The sequence below is a fragment of the Leptodactylus fuscus genome, chromosome 4, assembly GCF_031893055.1.
Source record: "Leptodactylus fuscus isolate aLepFus1 chromosome 4, aLepFus1.hap2, whole genome shotgun sequence".
NCBI lineage: Eukaryota > Metazoa > Chordata > Amphibia > Anura > Leptodactylidae > Leptodactylus > Leptodactylus fuscus.
In genome coordinates this window covers 10,487,838-10,509,607 of record NC_134268.1, presented here as the reverse complement: position 1 = coordinate 10,509,607, position 21,770 = coordinate 10,487,838, and the positions used below count along the sequence as shown (strand labels likewise).

General features: G+C 43.4%; 2 protein-coding genes across 5 annotated transcripts in view; both read right to left on the bottom strand.

The window, feature by feature from the left end:
- The window catches only part of LOC142201115 (uncharacterized), an 85,402-nt gene extending 83,159 nt beyond the window's left edge, over positions 1-2,243 (bottom strand). Inside the window, exon 1 of the mRNA XM_075271943.1 lies at positions 2,125-2,243. Coding sequence (XP_075128044.1) covers positions 2,125-2,241 — 117 coding nt within the window. The 5' untranslated portion in view covers positions 2,242-2,243. The remainder of the gene's footprint in view (positions 1-2,124) is intronic.
- A 17,835-nt stretch (positions 2,244-20,078) lies between these two features.
- Positions 20,079-21,770, bottom strand: part of PTP4A3 (protein tyrosine phosphatase 4A3) — a 67,590-nt gene continuing 65,898 nt past the window's right edge. For all 4 annotated transcript variants that reach the window (XM_075270041.1, XM_075270043.1, XM_075270040.1 and 1 more), the window contains one exon: positions 20,079-21,681. In XM_075270041.1, coding sequence (XP_075126142.1) covers positions 21,564-21,681 — 118 coding nt within the window. In that variant the 3' untranslated portion in view covers positions 20,079-21,563. The remainder of the gene's footprint in view (positions 21,682-21,770) is intronic.

Genomic DNA, 21,770 nt, shown 5'->3' with positions numbered 1-21,770 from the left:
CCTGTGCCATTAGTCTCTTGGGGGAAAAAAGAGGTTTACAAATGTCTGTCATTGTCATTTCTTTGTATGAATGTATTATTTAAGCACACTGTGGCGGTGTTATTTAGACACTGTATGGTGATAGCATTTGGGAACTGTATTGCTGTATTATAATGTGTGGTGATGTTATATTGCTGTATAGAAATATCACCTGGACAGTATAGAAGGATATTATTTGGGAATTGCATGGCTATACTACTTAAGCACACTTTGGCGGTGTTATACAGGCATGTACAGTGACAGCACTTGGGCAATGTATGGCTGTATTACACTGTATGGCCATGTTATATCACTGTATGGCAATATCACCTGATACAGGATGGTCATTGCATACATATATTACTTAAGCACATTGTGGTGGTGTTATTTATGCATGAGTGGTGATGTTAGTTGGACACTGTATGGCCATATTATGGAGAAATTGCATAAGAACGTTATTGTTAAAATATGGTTGTAATTTGTAGCACACTATGGCAGTATTATTAATATATTGGACAGTGTATGGCAACATTATATAGAAACTATAGGTCTGTAGTATATAATACTGGTATATTTTAGAATTGCTCAGGCAGTGTGTTGTTGTGTTATGTCACTGTATATCAATATCATGTACACAGTGTTGTGTGGTATAACTGTACTTGTGTACTGTATGGATGTATTATTTAAGCACATTTTGATAGTAATATTCAAGCTTTGTATGATATTTTGACATACAATATTGGTGATATTAACTGGGCATCGTATGGTATAGTATATTGGAACTGTATGGCAGAATTATTGGACATTACATGGCTTTATAATATGAGTACAATATGGCAGTATTATTCAGGTATTGTTATTATTTGGGCTATGTAAGATAAAACTGTTTTAAAACTATACGACGCTTTATATTGTGATGTCATTGGGCACTCTATGGCGGTATTATTTACAACATCTGATAATCACCAGTGAGACTCAAACTATTGTAACCCTGAACTATTCCTTACACAGCTGATGGGTTGTTACAATGTATCACTGTAGGTAAGAGAGTTGCTCACACGTCACTGTCTACACTGACACCTTGTAACAATCCATCAGCGGTGAGAAGTTTCTGCTTAGAATTAATCTTCAGCACATGGAAGTGAATGGGAACATTCACCGACAACAAAAAGAGATCCGGAAAATGGTGGGAATTGTAAGGCTGAAATGTCATCAGATATCGAAGAATATTAACCCCTGTTATATACCGCGAGACATTGTGTACATAGGGATTGCTGGGACTTGTAGTCCCCTAGTGGCAGCATTACATTCATCTGACATCAATGGGATCTGAAAGGAAAAGGTTTTAAGGTTACTGAGCTAATAAGGAGGCACCTGGGGCCCCGTACTAACATATCAGGGGCCACGTATGTATATTATTAGGGACTGGCATAAATAATAGCTCCCTTATATGTTATAAGGGAATTACATAAATAATAGCGCCCTGATATGTTAGTATGGACTGGCATAAATAATAGCGCCCTGATATGTTAGTAGGGACTGGCATAAATAATAGCGCCCTGATATGTTAGTAGGGACTGGCATAAATAATAGCGCCCTGATATGTTAGTAGGGACTGGCATAAATAATAGCGCCCTGATATGTTAGTAGGGACTGGCATAAATAATAGCGCCCTGATATGTTAGTAGGGACTGGCATAAATAATAGCGCCCTGATATGTTAGTAGGGACTGGCATAAATAATAGCGCCCTGATATGTTAATAGGGAATTACATAAATAATAGCGCCCTGATATGTTAATAGGAAATTACATAAATAATAGTGCCCTGATATGTTAATAGGAAATTACATAAATAATAGCGCCCTGATATGTTAATAGGGAATTACATAAATAATAGCGCCCTGATATGTTAATAGGGAATTACATAAATAATAGCGCCCTGATATGTTAATAGGAAATTACATAAATAATAGAGCCCTGATATGTTAGTAGGGAATCACATCAGCGATGACATGAAGAATCAGTATAGCGATGACATTCGGTAACTGCACATATAGATTATCATCCATCATCATGGTATAATGAAGAGTTAATGACGTCACCCACTGGGTCAGTTTCGGAGGCTCCCAGATCCCCTTTGTCGATTCCTTTCAGCGTCTGCTCCAAGGTGATCCACTCCCCTCTGGTGGCCAGCTGTAGGATCCTGTTCTCAGTATCTACCATCTTGTGGGTCCCTGCGGGGTGACATGTATGTGCGGTATAGATGTGCAGTGTGTATGTGTGGTGTGTATGTGCGGTATATATGTGCCGTATGTATGTGCAGTGTATATGTGCGGTATATATGTGCCGTATATATGTGCAGTGTGTATGTGTGGTGTGTATGTGCGGTATATATGTGCCGTATGTATGTGCAGTGTATATGTGCGGTATATATGTGCAGTGTGTATGTGTGGTGTGTATGTGCGGTATATATGTGCCGTATGTATGTGCAGTGTATATGTGCGGTATATATGTGCAGTGTGTATGTGTGGTGTGTATGTGCGGTATATATGTGCCGTATGTATGTGCGGTATATATGTGCCGTATGTATGTGCAGTGTATATGTGCAGCGCGTGCTCGGCAGTCTTAGCAGGAGGTAAGTGACCCCTCCACATCCTCCTCTATTGACTCAGACTCCCAATCCCAGGCCGCGGCTCCTCCTGTGTCGCCTGGTTACCTTGGCACTCCGCTCTTTAAATGGGGGGTGGAGGAATTTGGCATTTTCTCGCAGAAAGAAAGAAAAGCAAACAAAAAGGAAAGAGAAGAAAAAGAAAAAGATCCGTCACTTTGTTACTTTGTATCCAGAACTTCTAGATTGTCATTTACTTTATAATTTCTTGTATTTTGTGTTTTTTTACTTTATTGGCTCTTATTCACATTTTCCCCAAAAATCTTCCACCTCCGGGTCGTCTGTATTTGCTGCGTATAAGACGTAAGCGGCCGAAAGAAAAGAAAGTCGCCGTCACAGAAGGAAGTTTCACAAAGATTCTCAGCACACAAATGATGATCTGTCTGGGACTGTTCACACTGCGCAGTGTTTCACCTGTTAGAGCTGCAGTTTATGCTCCGGAGCTGCACTTCCCTCTATGACCTGGATAAGAAGTTACAAGCAGAGCCTATATCTGGGGTTCTGTCTGGTCACTCCGTCACCCATAATATACAAGTATAAAAGGTTCAGAAACAATCTGGGCAAATTTCATTTGTTCCAATCTCAAAAAATTTGCGTCTGTCCAACGTGTCATCAGAACGTGACCTAGTATATAAATCAGGTGTTATGCTAAACATTTAAAATCATTTTTTGTGGTTTTTTTTTTGTTTGTTTTAATTTCCACGTTCTTATCTATATTTTAAAAAATATAATATATCCTGTAATTTTCACTCTGGCCACTAAACCTAATAATAGACAGACACTTGCCAATTCTGCAGGGGTTTCGTTTGCAGCAGTCACCTCATTTACTTTACAGACAGTATTGCCATAGAAGATAACACCTCTTTAGATAACACCACTGACCCATCATTACATCACTGCTGACAAGAGATGATGTCACAGCTTATCTCCTCCCCCTCGCTACACAGGGCATGTCTAGAAAACTCTCCCATAGTCGTTGAGGAGTCGGCTCCAGCCTCCTCAAGACAGAATAGAAAAAAAGTCACAGATTGCACTGGTTTTAAAAATGAATGTAAAAAATTGGTGACACATTATATATATATATCAATTTTATTAATTTTGATACATTGAATATTTTCAAGACCTCACAAGGTTCTCATAAGACGTAACGCAGACAGGGAAATCATTGAGGATAATGAGATGTAATTTCCCGGTGATCACATGACCCATGGGGGGGGGGGGGGATCAGTCTGGTGTAGGGTTTCCATACATTGTATAGAGCGGAGATATTCCTGGACAGTCTCATTGTGTCACAATTATCTCCATTGCATGAGATACAATAATTACTGGAGTCCCCGGCGCCTACTGGTTACTGGTCTATACTGGTTACTGGTCTATACTGGTCACTCTATACTGGTATTACTGGTAATTACTCATCTATGTTCACAGATTTACCTTCCCGGTAAACAGCCGTATTACATATACTTACATATACTACGTACTACAGCTGACACTCCCCCTAGTGGTGGCTGCAGACAGACAGAATGTATCACTTAAAGTGTCCTCCAATTATAATAACACTTTCCATAAACAAATGGTCCGGGTGAATAGAAGAGACATTGTTATATATCTTATAAAGGAAATCTGTTTCCTCCTCATTATTGGTGTCTATGGAGAGGGGAGGGGGAGGAGGATGTTTATTGATTTATTGCCTCATTTAGTGACGTGGTAGAGTCTTATCTCAGGGTTAGTGTCAGAAGAGATCCCTGTCACTATCTCTTATATAAAAATGAGTTTCTGTCTGCCTGTCCTCTATGCACGACTAAATGACTGGGTCAATCTTCAACAAATTTGGCACAAATATACATCAGGTGTATCCAAACTGAGATACAGACATCAGAGGATTAGATACACAGCTCAGCAAACAGTATCACACGTCAGAGGATTAGATACACAGCTCAGCACACAGTATCACATATTGGAGGATTAGATATACAGCTCAGCATACAGTATTAAACATCGGAAGATTAGATACACAGCTCAGCACACAGTATTATACGTCGGAGGATTAGATACACATCTCAACATACACCATCACATATTGGAGGATTAGATACACAGCTCAGCACACACTATAACACGTCAGAGGATTAGATATACAGGTCAGCACATAGTACCACATGTCGGCAGATTACTTACACAGCTCAGGTCACTGTATCACACATTGGCGAATTAGATACACAGCTCAGCAGACAGTATCACACATCAGAGGATTAGATACCTAGCTTAGCACACACTATCACACGTCAGAGGATTAAATACGCAGCTCAGCACACAGTATTACACATTAGATGGTTAGATACACGGCTCAGCACACACTAACACACATCAGAGGATTAGATACACAGCTCAGCACACAGTATCACACGCCGGAGGATTAGATGCACAGCTCAGCACACAGTATCACACATCAGAGCTTTACTCCAGGTTTCCATAGTAACCCAGCCATTTTTCTTCACTGCTACAGGTCAGCTTTAAAGGGGCAGGGCGCTGTAGATTTCACTGTTACATAAGGTCACATACGCACAGCTTTACTCCAGGTATCCATAACAACCGATCTCAGATTTTTCACTGATATCCAAACTGAAATATACATGATCACATGACACTTATGACATACAAAATATACTAGTGCAAAACTGGACAATTCTTATGGGGCCACTACACAAAGTGACTTTTACCCGTGCGAAGTCGGGTCCTTCTGCTAGTCTCTTATATAAAAATGAGTTTCCGTCTGTCTGCCCTCTATGTACAACCAAACAACTGGACCCATCTTCGCCAAATTTGGCACACACATACATCAGGTGTCCCACTCTCTTGGACATACCGCTCCAGAGATACAATATTCCCAAACCAATGACCACATTAGCTAATACAAACCTGCAAGTCTTTTACTCATATTCCAACTGCCATACACATGGTCACATGTCTCTTATCAGCCAATAGAAGCTCACAGGCGCTTAGTCTCCACATGCACACAGCTTTACTCAAGGTTTCCATAACAATCCAAGCAGTGTAGTGCGTGATTTGTGTATAGGTAGAGATGTAGCAGGGCTGTGTGTGTATGTAGAGATGTAATAGGACTGTTTATGTAACGATGTAGTAGAGTCGTGTGTGTATGTAGAGATGAAGCAAAGCTATGTCTGATGTGTGTGTATGCGGACATCTAACAGAGCTGTTTATGTAGGGATGTAGCAGTGCTGTGTGTATGTAGAATTGTAGCAGAGCTGAGTATGTAGAGATGTATCAGAGCTGTGTATGTTGTGGCTATGTAGACATGTAGCAGAGCTGTGTATCTAGAGATGTAGGAGAGCTGTGTCTGCTGTGTGTATGTAGAGATGTAGCAGAGATGCGTATGCTGTGTGTATGTAGAGATGTAGTAGAGCTGTGTCTGTTGTGTGTATGTAGAGATGTAGCAGAGCTGTGTCTGCTGTGTGTATGTAGAGATGTAGCAGAGCTGTGTATGCTGTGTGTATGTAGAGATGTAGCAGAGCTGTGTATGCTGTGTGTATGTAGAGATGTAGCAGAGATGCGTATGCTGTGTCTATGTAGAGTTGTAGCAGAGCTGTGTATGCTGTGTGTATGTAGAGATGTAGCAGAGCTGTGTATGCTGTGTGTATGTAGAGATGTAGCAGAGATGTGTATGCTCTGTGTATGTAGAGATGTAGCAGAGATGCGTATGCTGTGTGTATGTAGAGATGTAGCAGAGATGTGTATGCTGTGGCTATGTAGAGTTGTAGCAGAGCTGTGTATGCTGTGTGTATGTAGAGATGTAGCAGAGATGCGTATGCTGTGTGTATGTAGAGATGTAGCAGAGATGTGTATGCTCTGTGTATGTAGAGATGTAGCAGAGATGCGTATGCTGTGTGTATGTAGAGATGTAGCAGAGATGTGTATGCTGTGTGTATGTAGAGATGTAGCAGAGATGTGTATGCTCTGTGTATGTAGAGATGTAGCAGAGATGCATATGCTGTGTCTATGTAGAGTTGTAGCAGAGCTGTGTATGCTGTGTGTATGTAGAGATGTAGCAGAGATGTGTATGCTCTGTGTATGTAGAGATGTAGCAGAGATGCGTATGCTGTGTGTATGTAGAGATGTAGCAGAGATGTGTATGCTGTGGCTATGTAGAGTTGTAGCAGAGCTGTGTATGCTGTGTGTATGTAGAGATGTAGCAGAGATGCGTATGCTGTGTGTATGTAGAGATGTAGCAGAGATGTGTATGCTGTGTGTATGTAGAGATGTAGCAGAGATGCGTATGCTGTGTGTATGTAGAGATGTAGCAGAGATGTGTATGCTGTGTGTATGTAGAGATGTAGCAGAGATGCGTATGCTGTGTGTATGTAGAGATGTAGCAGAGATGCGTATGCTGTGTGTATGTAGAGATGTAGCAGAGCTGTGTCTGTTGTGTGTATGTAGAGATGTAGCAGAGATGTGTATGCTCTGTGTATGTAGAGATGTAGCAGAGATGCGTATGCTGTGTCTATGTAGAGTTGTAGCAGAGATGCGTATGCTGTGTCTATGTAGAGTTGTAGCAGAGCTGTGTATGCTGTGTGTATGTAGAGATGTAGCAGAGATGTGTATGCTCTGTGTATGTAGAGATGTAGCAGAGATGCGTATGCTGTGTGTATGTAGAGATGTAGCAGAGATGTGTATGCTGTGGCTATGTAGAGTTGTAGCAGAGCTGTGTATGCTGTGTGTATGTAGAGATGTAGCAGAGATGCGTATGCTGTGTGTATGTAGAGATGTAGCAGAGATGTGTATGCTCTGTGTATGTAGAGATGTAGCAGAGATGCGTATGCTGTGTGTATGTAGAGATGTAGCAGAGATGTGTATGCTGTGGCTATGTAGAGTTGTAGCAGAGCTGTGTATGCAGAGATGTAGCAGAGATGTGTATGCTTTGTTATGTAGAGATGTAGCAGAGCTTTGTGTGCTGTGTCCTTTCTGGCACTGACAATCTCTCTCCTTTGGTTTTCAGCAGAATATGTTGCTTATATTGCTTAGGTTTCAATAACAACCCCTCCATTTTTCTTCACTGCTTTAGGTCAGCTTTAAAGGGGCAGGGCGCTGAGGATGACATTGTTACACAAGGTCACATACACACAGTTTTACTCCAGGTAACAACTGATTGCAAGTTTCTTTTAATGATATCCATACTGAGATACATGACGCTTATGGACTAATGGAAACTCACAGGTTCTTCAGACTTCACATACACACAACTTTACACCGGGATTCCACTGCAACAAACCTATTTTTATGGGGCCACTACTCCAAACTAAAAAATGAAATATACCCATGCAAAGCCGCGTCCTCCTGTTAGTATAGTATATCAAAGTGTGTCTTTTCCAGCCTCCTCCTCCTCTCCCCTCTCCATAGATGTCTTCTTTTGAGGCTAAAGAGACCGCTATACGCCTATGCTCACACATGGCTGATTTGTTCCAGGTATTTCTGTGACAGACAATCAGTTCCTGTCATCTGAATGTTTTTCTTCTACAGTAAGCGCTTGGTTCTCTACAAGATGAACCAAAAAGTTTGTGGCATAAGAAGAGCTGCTTGGATTGTGCTAATGTGAATAAAGCCAAACAACCCATGGAACTTGTGAATTGCTGACATGTGCATTGAGTTGTTAAGGGTTAATGATCTGTGCTGCAGGGAATTATAGGGTTAGGCCGAGGCCCTACGGGCCGCAAACAATGCAATTTCCGCTACGGGAAAAATCACGGTGTTTCATAGTACAGGCAAAGTGGATCCCATGCCCACTTTCTGGTAAAAACCACCATGCGGACACACTGCGATTTCCAAAACCGGCACACTTTAAAGCGCTGCGGAAAGAACCGTAATGCGTTGCTGCCGCGGTTTTTCCAGCAGCACTTTATTGCTGAGGGACGTCCCATGGGGCCTCAGCTTTAAATAGGTTTCCTACAATACACATTCATCACCTATCTACAGGATAAGTCATAGAATACAACGTAATGTAATATAATGTAACGTATAATATAATATAATATAATATGTTCTCTCCTCAGGTTTCCGCTTACCCTTCATTTCACCATGAATGTTCTCTATTCCTCCCAGTACATGTTGGCGCCTCCTAGTGTACAGTATTATTAATGCAACTTTCTAATAGAGTATGGAGAACATTTCTTTAGACTGAAGTTTCGTGCACCAGTCACTCTTAATAAAGGCCCCGACTGGTTCTAGTCCCTTCATAAATCATCTGCACGACCCCCCGCCAGAATGGAGATCTGCCCGAACTAGGAATGGGGGTCCGGATAGATAACCCCAATCCCGGGCAGTGTAACACTTTACCTGCCATTAGCCGTTAGGACAGCCATATGGAAAGTCGGTTGTACAAAGGGATAGAGGACAAGGACCCGCACTGGAGCCCAGGACAGGTGAGTAACTATCTGATATTTTTATTCACCTCCCTCCCCTGAGCCCCCATTATTGAAAACACCCCAGGGTATAATAATAGCCAGTGATGGGGCCACACGGTGGCTCAGTGGTTAGCACTGCAGTCTTGCAGCGCTGGAGTCCTGGTGTTCAAATCCCACCAAGGGCATAAAGCCATCTGCAAGGAGTTTGTATGTTCTCCCCATGTTTGCATGGATTTCCATCCCATATTCCAAAGACATACTGATAGGGGAAAATGTACATTGTGACCTCTATGTGGGGCGCACAATCTACATAAAGGAAAAAAACACCGGTGATTGGATGGTACAAATGAAAACCACCAAGTAAATCTAGCGAGGATCAACCAACAAGCGCTCATCTGCAGTAGAGTCCTGCGCCCATCACTGGAGTCTGATCGATGAATGGCAGATTATAATGGGGGAAAATGGGCACTTACTTGCGGCCGGACCCCTTGTAGCCTCAGATGACAACACACCTGTATTATAATCAGCCCTGGGTGTCAATGTAAACCTGACCCTGTAACACAGAAGGGTTACAGAATAATATACAAGTGATCACCGGTTCAAGTCCCCATAGAGGGACAAGTGATAAAAAAAATAACAACATTTGCTATTGTCCCCTAACACATAGTTTTATGGTAAAAATCTAAATGAATAAACAACCCTATAACTATCTGATATTATCTGAAACTAAAATAGTAACAAGTTATTTCGTCCGCACAGAATATTCCGTAAGAAGAATAAAACCCAAACGCTGCGGGTTTTGGTAATTTTTGCTCCCAAAAATATGGAATAAAAAGTGAAAGCAGAAGAGAAAAGATAAAAACTCCGTCTCCTCCCGAATATAATAATATAATGTGCCCGACCTATAGAAAAAATAGAAAAGTTTTGTTTCTCAGAACGTGGCGATGCAAAAACGAAATATTTATATTAATAAAGTAACTTTATTATGGAAAAGAAGTAAAATGTATAAAAAAACATTATAGATTGGATACCGTGGTGATCATAGTAACCCAATGAAGAAGCATAACATGTCATGTAGATCGTATCGTGGTAAGTGGGACATGTCCTATCCGATCCCCACCAGGGGGCAGTCTATGTCTGCGTTCATCTGTGCACATGAGGTGATAGAAGGAGATAAAAAAAACATATACAGAACAAAACTGGCTTTGTCGTGAAGGGGTTAATCTTCTATATTGTACATAGGTGATAAGAGGTACACGCCCTATATGATCTCTTATGCAGGCAGCTGGATCTCCACCAGGGGGCGATCTACACCTGGGTTTGGCTGTGCCCATGAGGTTATATAAGGCCTTGTATTTAGTGTAACGTTACCTACAGGGCGTCCCCAGTCACAGATGCCGCTTGGGCCCCTCACGTGGCGGGGGGGGCAGCAGGACATTGATACGGAGATAGTGTAACCCCAGTACCAGGCTCTCCGCTCCGTATCACTCATCACAGACACGCCACTATCTGATCTGGCCACCCTCGCCATGTCTGAGCCTTGTAATGTATCTGCCATAGGAGCGCACGGACTGATAGGATGGCGGCGAATCACTTTCATCATCTTCACCAATACGAACAGGCTTCATGTTGTTATGAAAGTTTTCACGACGAGACCTGAAAAGCTCAAAAGACAAAATATATATTGGGCTTTATTCCGATGCCCGACTCGGAGTATACGGTACTATGGGACACCCTTCCTTACAGAGCACCAAAACTTTTGGCCAACTTTTGATTTTCTGGCCACATTTGTGACATTGATACAATTTGTAAGATTCAGGTTTTGGCTCCACGTTCTGGCCGCTCTCGAGTTACCCTCACTGGTTCACTATGAGTAGGGGGGTAATATAGAGAAGATGGGGCTGGAGGGGACGGGTCACATGGACAGCTCAGACACAGTCAAGCTTAGAACAGTCATTCTGGTGTCATAGGAAGGAGGAGATTCTCGGCTTTGATACAACCTCGAGGTCTTGGCTCTGTCCGTATTATCGCCCATCAGGATATGGATATCTCCGGAAGTAATACAGGTCACTACTCGGAGTGTCATGTAACAGAGGAGAGTGTGATCTTTCATACGACACCAGCACAACAATCCTAAGTTTTATGATGCCCAAGATAGAAGAGTATTTCACAGAAAGGAGTCAAAATCTAGCGGTAACAAAGTTGCACTAATGCAGTTTCTCTAATTCCAGCCCATTCTGATTTTCTTTTTTTACTTCCTAGTACATGGCACAGAATAATAACTGGCACCATTAGTAAGCGCAGCTTGTCCTGCTATAAGTGAGCCCTCGTAGGGCGCTGAGAAGGGGAAAGGTAAAAAGTTCTGGCTCTAGAAAGGGGGGGGGGGGGTTATGAAAATAGTAAAATGGCTGCAGTAGGAAGGGGTTAATGAATCCCTCCCAGTTATTCTCATCACTAATATCACCAGAAGTTGTCGTTACGTTCCGCTATCCTTTAGGTCAGGGCAGTGGTCCCCCATAACGCATTGCGCCCCGGCAGGTGCAGAGCGTCGCCTAATTGCTGGTTTTCAGCCCGGGAAGGATGTGCGAATATAAATAAGGAAACAGGTTTTTCCCTGAGTCAGAGACATCAGCGAGTCCAGAAATAGAAGAGGCCATTATACACAGGACAGACCAACACACATCGTGTATACTCTGCTGTATACTGATACATGCGGGTATAATGCTACTGGTGGATAGGGGCATCTTCCTCCAGCTTGTGGCCCCCTCTCCCTGACTGCAGGATCTTTATAGATCAAGGCTCCTAAATCACTACAAGATCCATCTAGAATAGTACAACAGAGAAGGAGGAGGGAGATGCAGCTGCAGAATCTAATACAGTAGACAGGGAGGAGGGGGATGTAACTGCAGAATCTAATACAGTAGACAGGGAGGAGGGGGATGTAACTGCAGAATCTAATACAGTAGACAGGGAGGAGGGGGATGTAACTGCAGAATCTAATACAGTAGACAGGGAGGAGGGGGATGCAGCTGCAGGATCTAATACAGTAGACAGGGAGGAGGGGGATGTAGCTGCAGAATCTAATACAGTAGACAGGGAGGAGGGGGAATCTCTCCTTCAGTGTGTGTCTGAGACTATCTGCTGTGAGGGGAGAAGAAATAGGGAGAGATCTAATTGGCTCAGAGCACATGTGACATCACACCAGGAGGGGCTTGTGCTCTCAGGAGGCGGAGAAAGGCTATGTGCTTTATAGAGATTCGATCAGATACTTTGATCCCAAAGTCATATGGGTTGTCTGTAATACCTTATGATATTCAGGCTACATCACCTTATAGCACATACACATAATATAGGGGGTGACCTCCCTCCATCAGCTGCCAACAAGAGGCTCAAAGTAGAACTCCGATTGTAAAACAGAGAGTCCAGCTTCCTTCCGGAGATCGGAAAACCTGCTCATCAATACCTATGGCCATAACAAATGTGCTAAAGCCTCTAAAGCAGGGGTGCTCACACTTTTTCAGTGGGCTTGTGGGCAGGGCCGGGCCTATGGGTGGGACCGGGCGGGGCAGGTGTATCTGTGGGCGGGGCCGGGCATGTGGGCAGGGCCAGGTGGATCGTGACAGCAGGAGACGTTCTGTGGCTGCCCAGGGATCCCCGCTGTCTGCTTCTTCACAGTGCAGGCTGAGAGTTATCTCTGGACACTGGCAGGCTGGGGCTGCGGCAGCCCTGCCTGCCAGTGTCCGGAGATGATTCTCATCCTGCACTGTGAACAAGCAGACACCGAGGATCCCTGCATCCCGCAATCGACCCATACGTCCATTTGCGATCTACCAGTAGATCGCGATCGATGTATTGGGCACCCCTGCTCTGAAGCCACCAAAGATGGATGGAATGGGAAATATATAGGAAGCTTCTTATATGTCTCCCTTCTGCTCAATCCACTCCTGGCTTCGGCTCAGAAAAACGCAGCTAAATCTGCAACAAAAAAAGCTGTGTTCCCTGTGCCTCAGCCTTTAGGCTAAAGCCCCACGTTACAGAAACAGTTTTTTTTTTGTTGCTGTGTTTTTTGAGCCGAGGCCAGGAGTAGATTGAGCAGAAGGGAGCCGTATAAGAAGCTTCCTATATATTTCCGATTCCTTTTCTAGCCATTCTTGGCTTTGACGGAAAAAAAATGCAGCTAAATCTGCAACAAAAAAAAGCTGCAACGTGGGGCCTCAGCCTTAGTGTGATTCTATTGGGTGGTGACGCTGTAACTAGATGCAATTATAGCCAAATCCGGTCCCCGGGCACCAGTGCGGTCACTTTGGGGTAAGTCTGACACCCATTCATTCCTGGCTGGGGTTTTGCTGTTACTGCACCGCCAGGAACCAAAAGTGGCTGAAATTAATCTGTGTTTCACTTACAGAAACCTGAAGTTACTGACGGGCGAGGACTGGATGGCGCATCCGGGTACATTGTGTGTCGCCCCCTTCCTACTCCTGACATATTACAACGTCTCTTATATTCTCCTGTACTGGCCATATAGGAAAGGTTGTTTTATCATTCAGAATTAATTTTAGTTATTAACTGGTCAATAGAGCGCGGCGCCAGGTTTCTCCTGCAGGGGGCAGCACAGCACAAAAATAATGAAATATAATGGAAGAAATAAAATATATTGTGTTACATTGTTTTGTGGAATTGTTTCAAAGTTGAATTTTTTTTTTTTTTTCATTTTTCACAATAATTTGCTAATAAGAGCTTAATTAATTAATAATAATAATCATAATATTAATCGTTTTCGCCTGGTCTACATCATAATTGAGTTTGATTGTGGCACAGGAATGGTTAAGGGGTCAGCTGTGCGGATCCGTTGCAGAGGGAACCTTTGCAGACTTTCTGGAAATACCGCAATGTGCGTTTCGCTGTGGCCGCTATGTGGAGCCTTAGACTAAAAAAAACCTGAAATTCGGAAAATTCTAATATTTGGAGACAATTAAAAAAAACAAAACTATTATTAGGAATCAAAACAAGGCCACACGTTGCAGAAAAGCAGCAACAAAAAAATGAACCATTTGGTAAGATCTTTTTCCGTTGCAGATTTCAGTCGGGTGCGCCCTGACCCTTCATCAGGACAATCTTCTATGTATTTGTCGCTTGTGTCCAGGACCCTTTAAAATGATCCTTTCATCTTAAATCTCTAGAATATTCCACCACTTTATGGTCCTTGAAGGTTCAGCACCGATCCCGGGAATAAAGGGGCCGCAGACATGTATAAGGACTAGTGTTGATTCGAATACCTTGCTCCCATAGTAATGAATGGGAGCGGGTGAACAGCAAGGGGTTAAGCGCCGGCCGCTCCCATTCATTCCCATGGAGCGAGGTATTCCAATCTAGAGTTTCGAATACTATTCGCTCATCTCCAATAGGGACCTCAGCAGGCCTAGGGCTTCACTGTCAGGTGGGCGGTCCTCAGCTGGAGAAGGGGGACATGGACCACCCACCTGACAATACAGAGCTTCGTCAGCATGTTGGACACCAAAACTAACAGCACTGATTGATCAGGAATGGAGGGGCTAGAGAAATAATTCCAAATGCGCTGGAATCAGTGGAGGGGAGATATTGGGAGATGCTGGAGGTGGTAAAAGGTCTTCTATAAATCCGGCCATTACCGGAGCCCCATCTAGAGCTGACACCTCATTGAATGTAGCCATGTGCTAGAGGAGGCCACATTATTACCAAGATGATATGGCAAAGTAGGGGTTAATCTGATCATGGAGGCCATATTGGTTGCCACTTAACCTTCCAAGAATCAGAAACAAATGAACAAACCCAATGAGAAGGCGACTGCAGAATTTCGCTGTGTTTGTTTCTACGGCGGAGGATCCCTTTAACGCCCTCCACGAGTGACCAGAATTTATGACCATAACATTTATATTATGAGGGGGAAATACTTTTACTGGTAGGACACCAAGACCCTCATTCCCCAAACAGCACATGTACCCGTCACAAGGATATCATTTCATGTCCTGACTCTCAATGCTGCAGGAACCGAGGGGCCCCAGAGGCGCAGGCTACATATATAGGATATCCTCATGACATGGGTCAGGTTTCCACACATGTCTGACTACTTAACATTCCATGACCCCCCTACCCCCCACCCACCTTGAAGACTTCTTGGCCTTGTTAAGTAGGAAGAACTGGATCTGAGTGGAGAAGGAACATAGGAGGGGAGGGGGGTGTTTGGTAAGAGGTGCTGGCAGCCCCCACCGGCTGCTTAATGGTTCTGTTTACCCCATAAACACCCTTTACATGACAGCTGGCCGATCCAGCCTGAACATTGCTTTGGACCAGAGAATGAGGCTGAAATGAAATCCTGCCTGACCTTCCTATTAAACCTGCAAAAACATAACGATATATTAGGAATATTGCTTAAAGGACCAACTCTGCCCAAGAGATCAGTGAGGGTCACCTGAGTCATACAGTGTTCTCCCCTTGTAGAGACATCACTGCTCTTATCCATATGTAAATGAGCCATTTAGTGCAACAAGTGCTAGTGCACCAAAGAGATCACTAGTCTACTGACAAACAACAAGCAACGGGGGCAATTCACAAAGGGAAACCACCGCGATTAAGGTGACCGTAACCTATCTATCTGCAGGGCTGGGGTGATTTGCTGGTTCTGGTGACAGTAACCTATCTATCTGCAGGGCTGGGGTGATATGCTGGTTCTGGTGACAGTAACCTATCTATCTGAAGGGCTGGGGTGATATGCTGGTTCTGGTGACAGTAACCTATCTATCTGCAGGGCTGGGGTGATATGCTGGTTCTGGTGACAGTAACCTATCTATCTGCAGGGCTGGGGTGATATGCTGGTTCTGGTGACAGTAACCTATCTATCTGCAGGGCTGGGGTGATATGCTGGTTCTGGTGACAGTAACCTATCTATCTGCAGGGCTAGGGTGATATCCTGGTTCAGGTGACAGTAACCTATCTATCTGCAGGGCTGGGGTGATATCCTGGTTCTGGTGACAGTAACCTATCTATCTGCAGGGCTGGGGTGATATGCCGGTACTGGTGACAGTAACCTATCTATCTGCAGGGCTGGGGTGATATCCTGGTTCTGGTGACAGTAACCTATCTATCTGCAGGGCTGGGGTGATATGCCGGTACTGGTAACAGTAACCTATCTATCTGCAGGGCTGGGGTGATATGCCGGTACTGGTAACAGTAACCTATCTATCTGCAGAGCTGGAGTGATATGCTGGTTCTGGTGACAGTAACCTATCTATCTGCAGGGCTGGTGTGATATGCTGGGTCTGGTGCTAGTAACCTATCTATCTGCAGAGCTGGAGTGATATGCTGGTTCTGGTGACAGTAACCTATCTATCTGCAGGGCTGGGGTGATATGCTGGTTCTGGTGACAGTAACCTATCTATCTGCAGGGCTGGGGTGATATGCTGGTTCTGGTGACAGTAACCTATCTATCTGCAGGGCTGGGGTGATATGCTGGTTCTGGTGACAGTAACCTATCTATCTGCAGGGCTGGGGTGATATGCTGGTTCTGGTGACAGTAACCTATCTATCTGCAGGGCTAGGGTGATATCCTGGTTCAGGTGACAGTAACCTATCTATCTGCAGGGCTGGGGTGATATCCCGGTTCTGGTGACAGTAACCTATCTATCTGCAGGGCTGGGGTGATATGCCGGTACTGGTGACAGTAACCTATCTATCTGCAGGGCTGGGGTGATATGCTGGGTCTGGTGACAGTAACCTATCTATCTGCAGGGCTGGGGTGATATGCTGGGTCTGGTGACAGTAACCTATCTATCTGCAGGGCTGGGGTGATATGCTGGTTCTGGTGACAGTAACCTATCTATCTGCAGGGCTGGGGTGATATCCTGGTTCAGGTGACAGTAACCTATCTATCTGCAGGGCTGGGGTGATATCCTGGTTCAGGTGACAGTAACCTATCTATCTGCAGGGCTGGGGTGATATGCTGGTTCTGGTGACAGTAACCTATATGCAGGGGTTGATAAAGGGAGTCTGTCACCAGAACAAGCACAAATGCTAATTCACTACGTTCATGGGCCTGCAGGGACTGGGATTGGGTTAGTGCAGTCTAAGCAATGCTAATCTATTATGGGATTATTACTTTAGCAATTGTGGCAGAGGACCAGACTTCCTGTGCTTTGCTTTGTACAGGCTCTGCAGGGGCGGAGCATGAACAGAGATCAGCTTTTGGCAAGATCCCACCCCTGCAGACCTAGCACACATTAAATCTTTGCTTAGGGTGTTCCTTTAAAGGCTGCAATACTTAAAAACTGCCATATTTCCAATTTTTTTTTTTTTTTTTGACAAACAGTAAATACTTTAACTAGATGTAGCAGAGCTGAATTTGTCATTTGGAATAAGGTACAGAGCGTTATCACGACGGCAGGGCACCTTTCAGCTGCTGTGATACTACAACTCCCAGCATGCTCCAGTCACTTGGGTGGTGCCCACTTTACACACAAGATTTGAGGTTCAAAAATCAGGGCAGACCCAGTGAAAAAATAAATTTTAAGAGAACGGCCTGCTGGGACAACGGCCACAGCCTCACCGAGTGACATGACAAATCCAGCTCTGCTACATCACTGTATTAGTATTATAAGCCGCTTTGTCTCCCGTCAAGGATCCGGAATTATTACTCGAGTTACAAATGTAAAATCGTCAAAAGGAGGAAAAAAAAAAAAAAAAAAAAAATTCTCCAACGCTGGGAGAAGAAATAACACGAGATGTGGATTAGACAGACGCCGCGCTCACCAGAAATGTGCTTAGGAAGCTTAACGTCTTCCAGGAAAAGGACAATGCAAAGTATTGAGCCGAACCCGTGAGCAGAAAGACGGCGAATAGCTGGAATTCCCGGAAGGGCAAAAAACGAAAAAAAAAAAAAAATTAGGCGGGGTATTAAATATCGCAACAGCCCCCTCAGAACATGACACTGCACTTTGGGCCTGCACGGCAGATTGACATCACCTTCCTTGTCTCAGTTTCTGGCTGCTGTGCTGTTTCCTCTCTCGGCAGGTCTGATCAGAATCACCACTTCTTCACTGTTTTTTTCCTTCACCGCCATGCTTTACACTGTAGCTCATCAGGAACTTGCATGCCAATCATGATCCTAGCTTCCTGTGGCCACCACTAGGTGGAGCTCAGGAGCTTTATACATTGTACTTGGGGTTATTACAAAGTACAATGTATCAAGTGTCTGCAATAAAGCTCCTGAGCTCCACCTAGTGGTGGCCGTAGGTAGTGAGGATCTTATTTACCTTTCTTATCTTTAAGGATTTGTATCAGAAAAGCTCAATGAGGGGTTTTATAAATTCACCAACTCCAAATTCTAGGCCTGAACAAAACAATATATTAGGAGGTGAAGATCTAAGCAGATTCCCTTTTTATTGTTTAGAGCTCAGATTAGCATCAGAGAGAGGTCACATGAATTATAAGAGTGAAGAACAACTGCAAAGAACATGTCCCACTCTGGAGGACCCCAAGGATCGGCGCATTACACGGACATCTAATGGATTTCAATGAACACAGTGTAATAACTTTTCCTACCAGTGGTGGCACTGTGCATTTGAAGCAGAAATCCCTCACTATAGCTGATCACTGATTGTTCTGATGTTGCCAATTTTGTTCCACTTCTATAGAAAAAAAAAAAAAAACTAAAGAAATTTGACAAAATGTGTTTTTTTTTCCCCATACATCACATTTTAGGTCATGCTTGAAATTTAAGAATTAAAAAAAGTGATTTTTGCAAATATTTATCCAACTACAAAAAAAAAATAAAAAAATTATATAATATATCCTACTAATATTATCCTAATATAATAAATGTGAAAGTTTGTGAGTTTGGGTGTTTGTTCCTCAATCACGCAAAAATGGCTGAATGGATTGCCCTGAAATTTGCCACACACATAGATAGGAACCCCGATTAAAACATAGGCTACTTTTTATCCCGGTAAATGACATCACTACACGACCGCAGTGAAGGAATTTAGGTTCACACAACACTAAAGGACCTGTGATGACATCATCACAGGTCCTTGAGCCATTCTCAAATAGGATCATGCTAGGCAGTGGGCGGAGCTATATAGGATGAAGCTGGACAGTGTGAAAGCTGAAGAAAATGGAGTCTCAGAAGATCAGGAGACTACAAAATATGCAGGCTGTGTGAGGGCAAGAGGACTATATCGGGTGTAGAGTTTCAGTGAGTACTACAGGGGATGTGTTGTTCTGCCTCTGATGGGGGGAGAACTTTGGCACATTTCAGCAACATCCGTTCAGCCCTTTGTAACACAGAAGCTGCTCAGACAGTCACATAACCAAACCCCTGTAATCACAATTTCCCGATGTAGCAGAGTTTAGGCAGCACTGTAGCACACCTCTATAGGCTCTCCATATGCAAACATGTACATACAGCTGGGTATCCTATGCATATGCAGCAATGTAGCAGAGCCGAGACACAGGAGCAGGCTGATCGAACTGTGGAAAATTTCTGCAGCATCCCTTCAGCTGTTTCCAACACCGAAGCTGCTCAGACACTGACATAAGAACACCCCTCTAATCCAAATGGCCAGATGTAGCAGAGCTTAGGCAGCACTGTAGCACAGCTGAGTACGCTCTCCATATGCAGAGATGTACATACAACTGTGTATGCTGTGATGTAGCAGAGCTGAGACGCGGGAGCAGGCGGATCATCCACAACAGCAATTGGCTAAATATAAGTGGCTCAGCACAAACACCAACCCGCAGACGAAGTCGCGGGTAGATGCGAGTATATATATATAAAATTAAAATAAAACCACGGATTCTCAGTTTAATAATAAACTCCAGTGCCATTTATTTCATTTTTTATTCCGAAAATCTTCAATATAGATGGGCAATAATTCAAAGTGTTACAGACAGAGACTCCATGATGGACAAGGCGCTCATAGAAGAATGTGTATTTAAAACAAGAAAAAAAAAAAAACAAAATAAAAAAAAAAAAAAAAAAAAATTATACACCCAATATTCAACCGATACAACAAATCCTCCGGTCGGCCATATTACAGAATACAAACCATCAGCCATCTTGCGGAACACATGACGTGTATAAAAGATTCCGTTACGTACGGCTTCACAACCATTTAGTTTATACCATCTCGATGCTGAAAATACAAGAAAAACAATCCCCAAAAAAAACGCACTGAGCTATCCGAAACGCCGCGTTGAGACCTGTGCGTGCCGACGGCCGTCGCATAGCCCTCTGCAGGGAGAGGTAGATTTGACCTGTAAAGACAAGTGACTTATAAAGCAGGTGCTGCAGATTTACGGCTATGGGACCACCGTCAGAATTTTTGAAAAAAATTTTATTTTTTTTTTCCATAGGGATGAAAACCAGAAGAGATCACTTCCTTTACGTTCCCCGTCGGGGTCACACAGTCCAGCAAGGAACCGTTTTCTTAAAAGTAGTTCGGATAGAAGACGAGAAAAAAAAAATAATGTAACAGACATTTGTACATGTGAATCACAATCTCAATTTTTTTTTTTGTAAATTTTTTTCAGTTTTTTTTTTGTTTTATAGACTTCTCTGGAGATCATCACAGATTATTTTTGTCAGACCGGACGCCGCTCACCCCCGCACCTTGGATTTCAAGGCTACCGTGACCCATTAGAAACCGTGTACCAATAGAACGTTCCGTCAGCTAGCAAAGATTTGTACAGAATGCAAAAAAACAAAACAAAAAAATCTGCTCTTTTTTTTTTTTTTTTTTTACAAATTCTATGCTGGAAATCCCAAGTCTCCTAGAAACGGATTCGCGATACCAGACATGTTTTGAGCAGATGCCAAACCCACATTTATTTTTTTTTTCACCCCATTGTGGTCGCTGGCGGCACTTACAAAAAATTCTTAAGATAATTCTAAACGAAATGTATGAAAAAAAAAAAAAAAAATAAAATCTCGAACTCGTCTGGTGATAGTAGAAGCTGTATAGTAAGGCTTGAGTGTGTCGTACGCTTCCTAGAGTGTGTCGCACACGTCGTCCTGATGGGACGCGCTTGATAAACAAATGCACCCGAGGAGGGGGCAATCAAAAAAAAAAAAAAAAATTCCAAAAAACACACATGTATAAATGTACCAGAAGTCAAAAAAAAAAAATTTCATTTTTTTCCACATAGTCTCCCAGCTTGTGGCCGGGTATCTGCTGGTACGATATTTCTGGCGCTCCTACATTGTAGCCCAATATGGCTGATAGCTAGCGGATTTAACCCCGTGTTGGCTATTGCTGTGACCGTCTAGTACAGACTATGCTTTTGTAGATGGAAAGAAGGAAAAAAAAATAAAAAAAAAATAAAATAGTCAGTGGATGGTTGGAGGAAGCTGCTGACTTCATAGTAGAAGCTTGTGTTACGGAGGGGGGAGGGGGTGCCTGTGTGTGTGCTTTGGCAATCGGTCGGGCCGTTTACATGATGCAGCACTTGTTTTTGTGGTTATGGGGGTCTTTGAATCGTAGTCTCTGCTTTGGCCGGTATTTTTCCAAGTATGTCAGTTGCTTGCTGTTGATGGCGCCTCTGCGCTTTCTGCAAGGGAAACAGACGGCAGGTCATGGAGGTACAAGATAGTAAGAATATCATGTACAGGAACAAGGGGAGATACAGGCATAAAATAC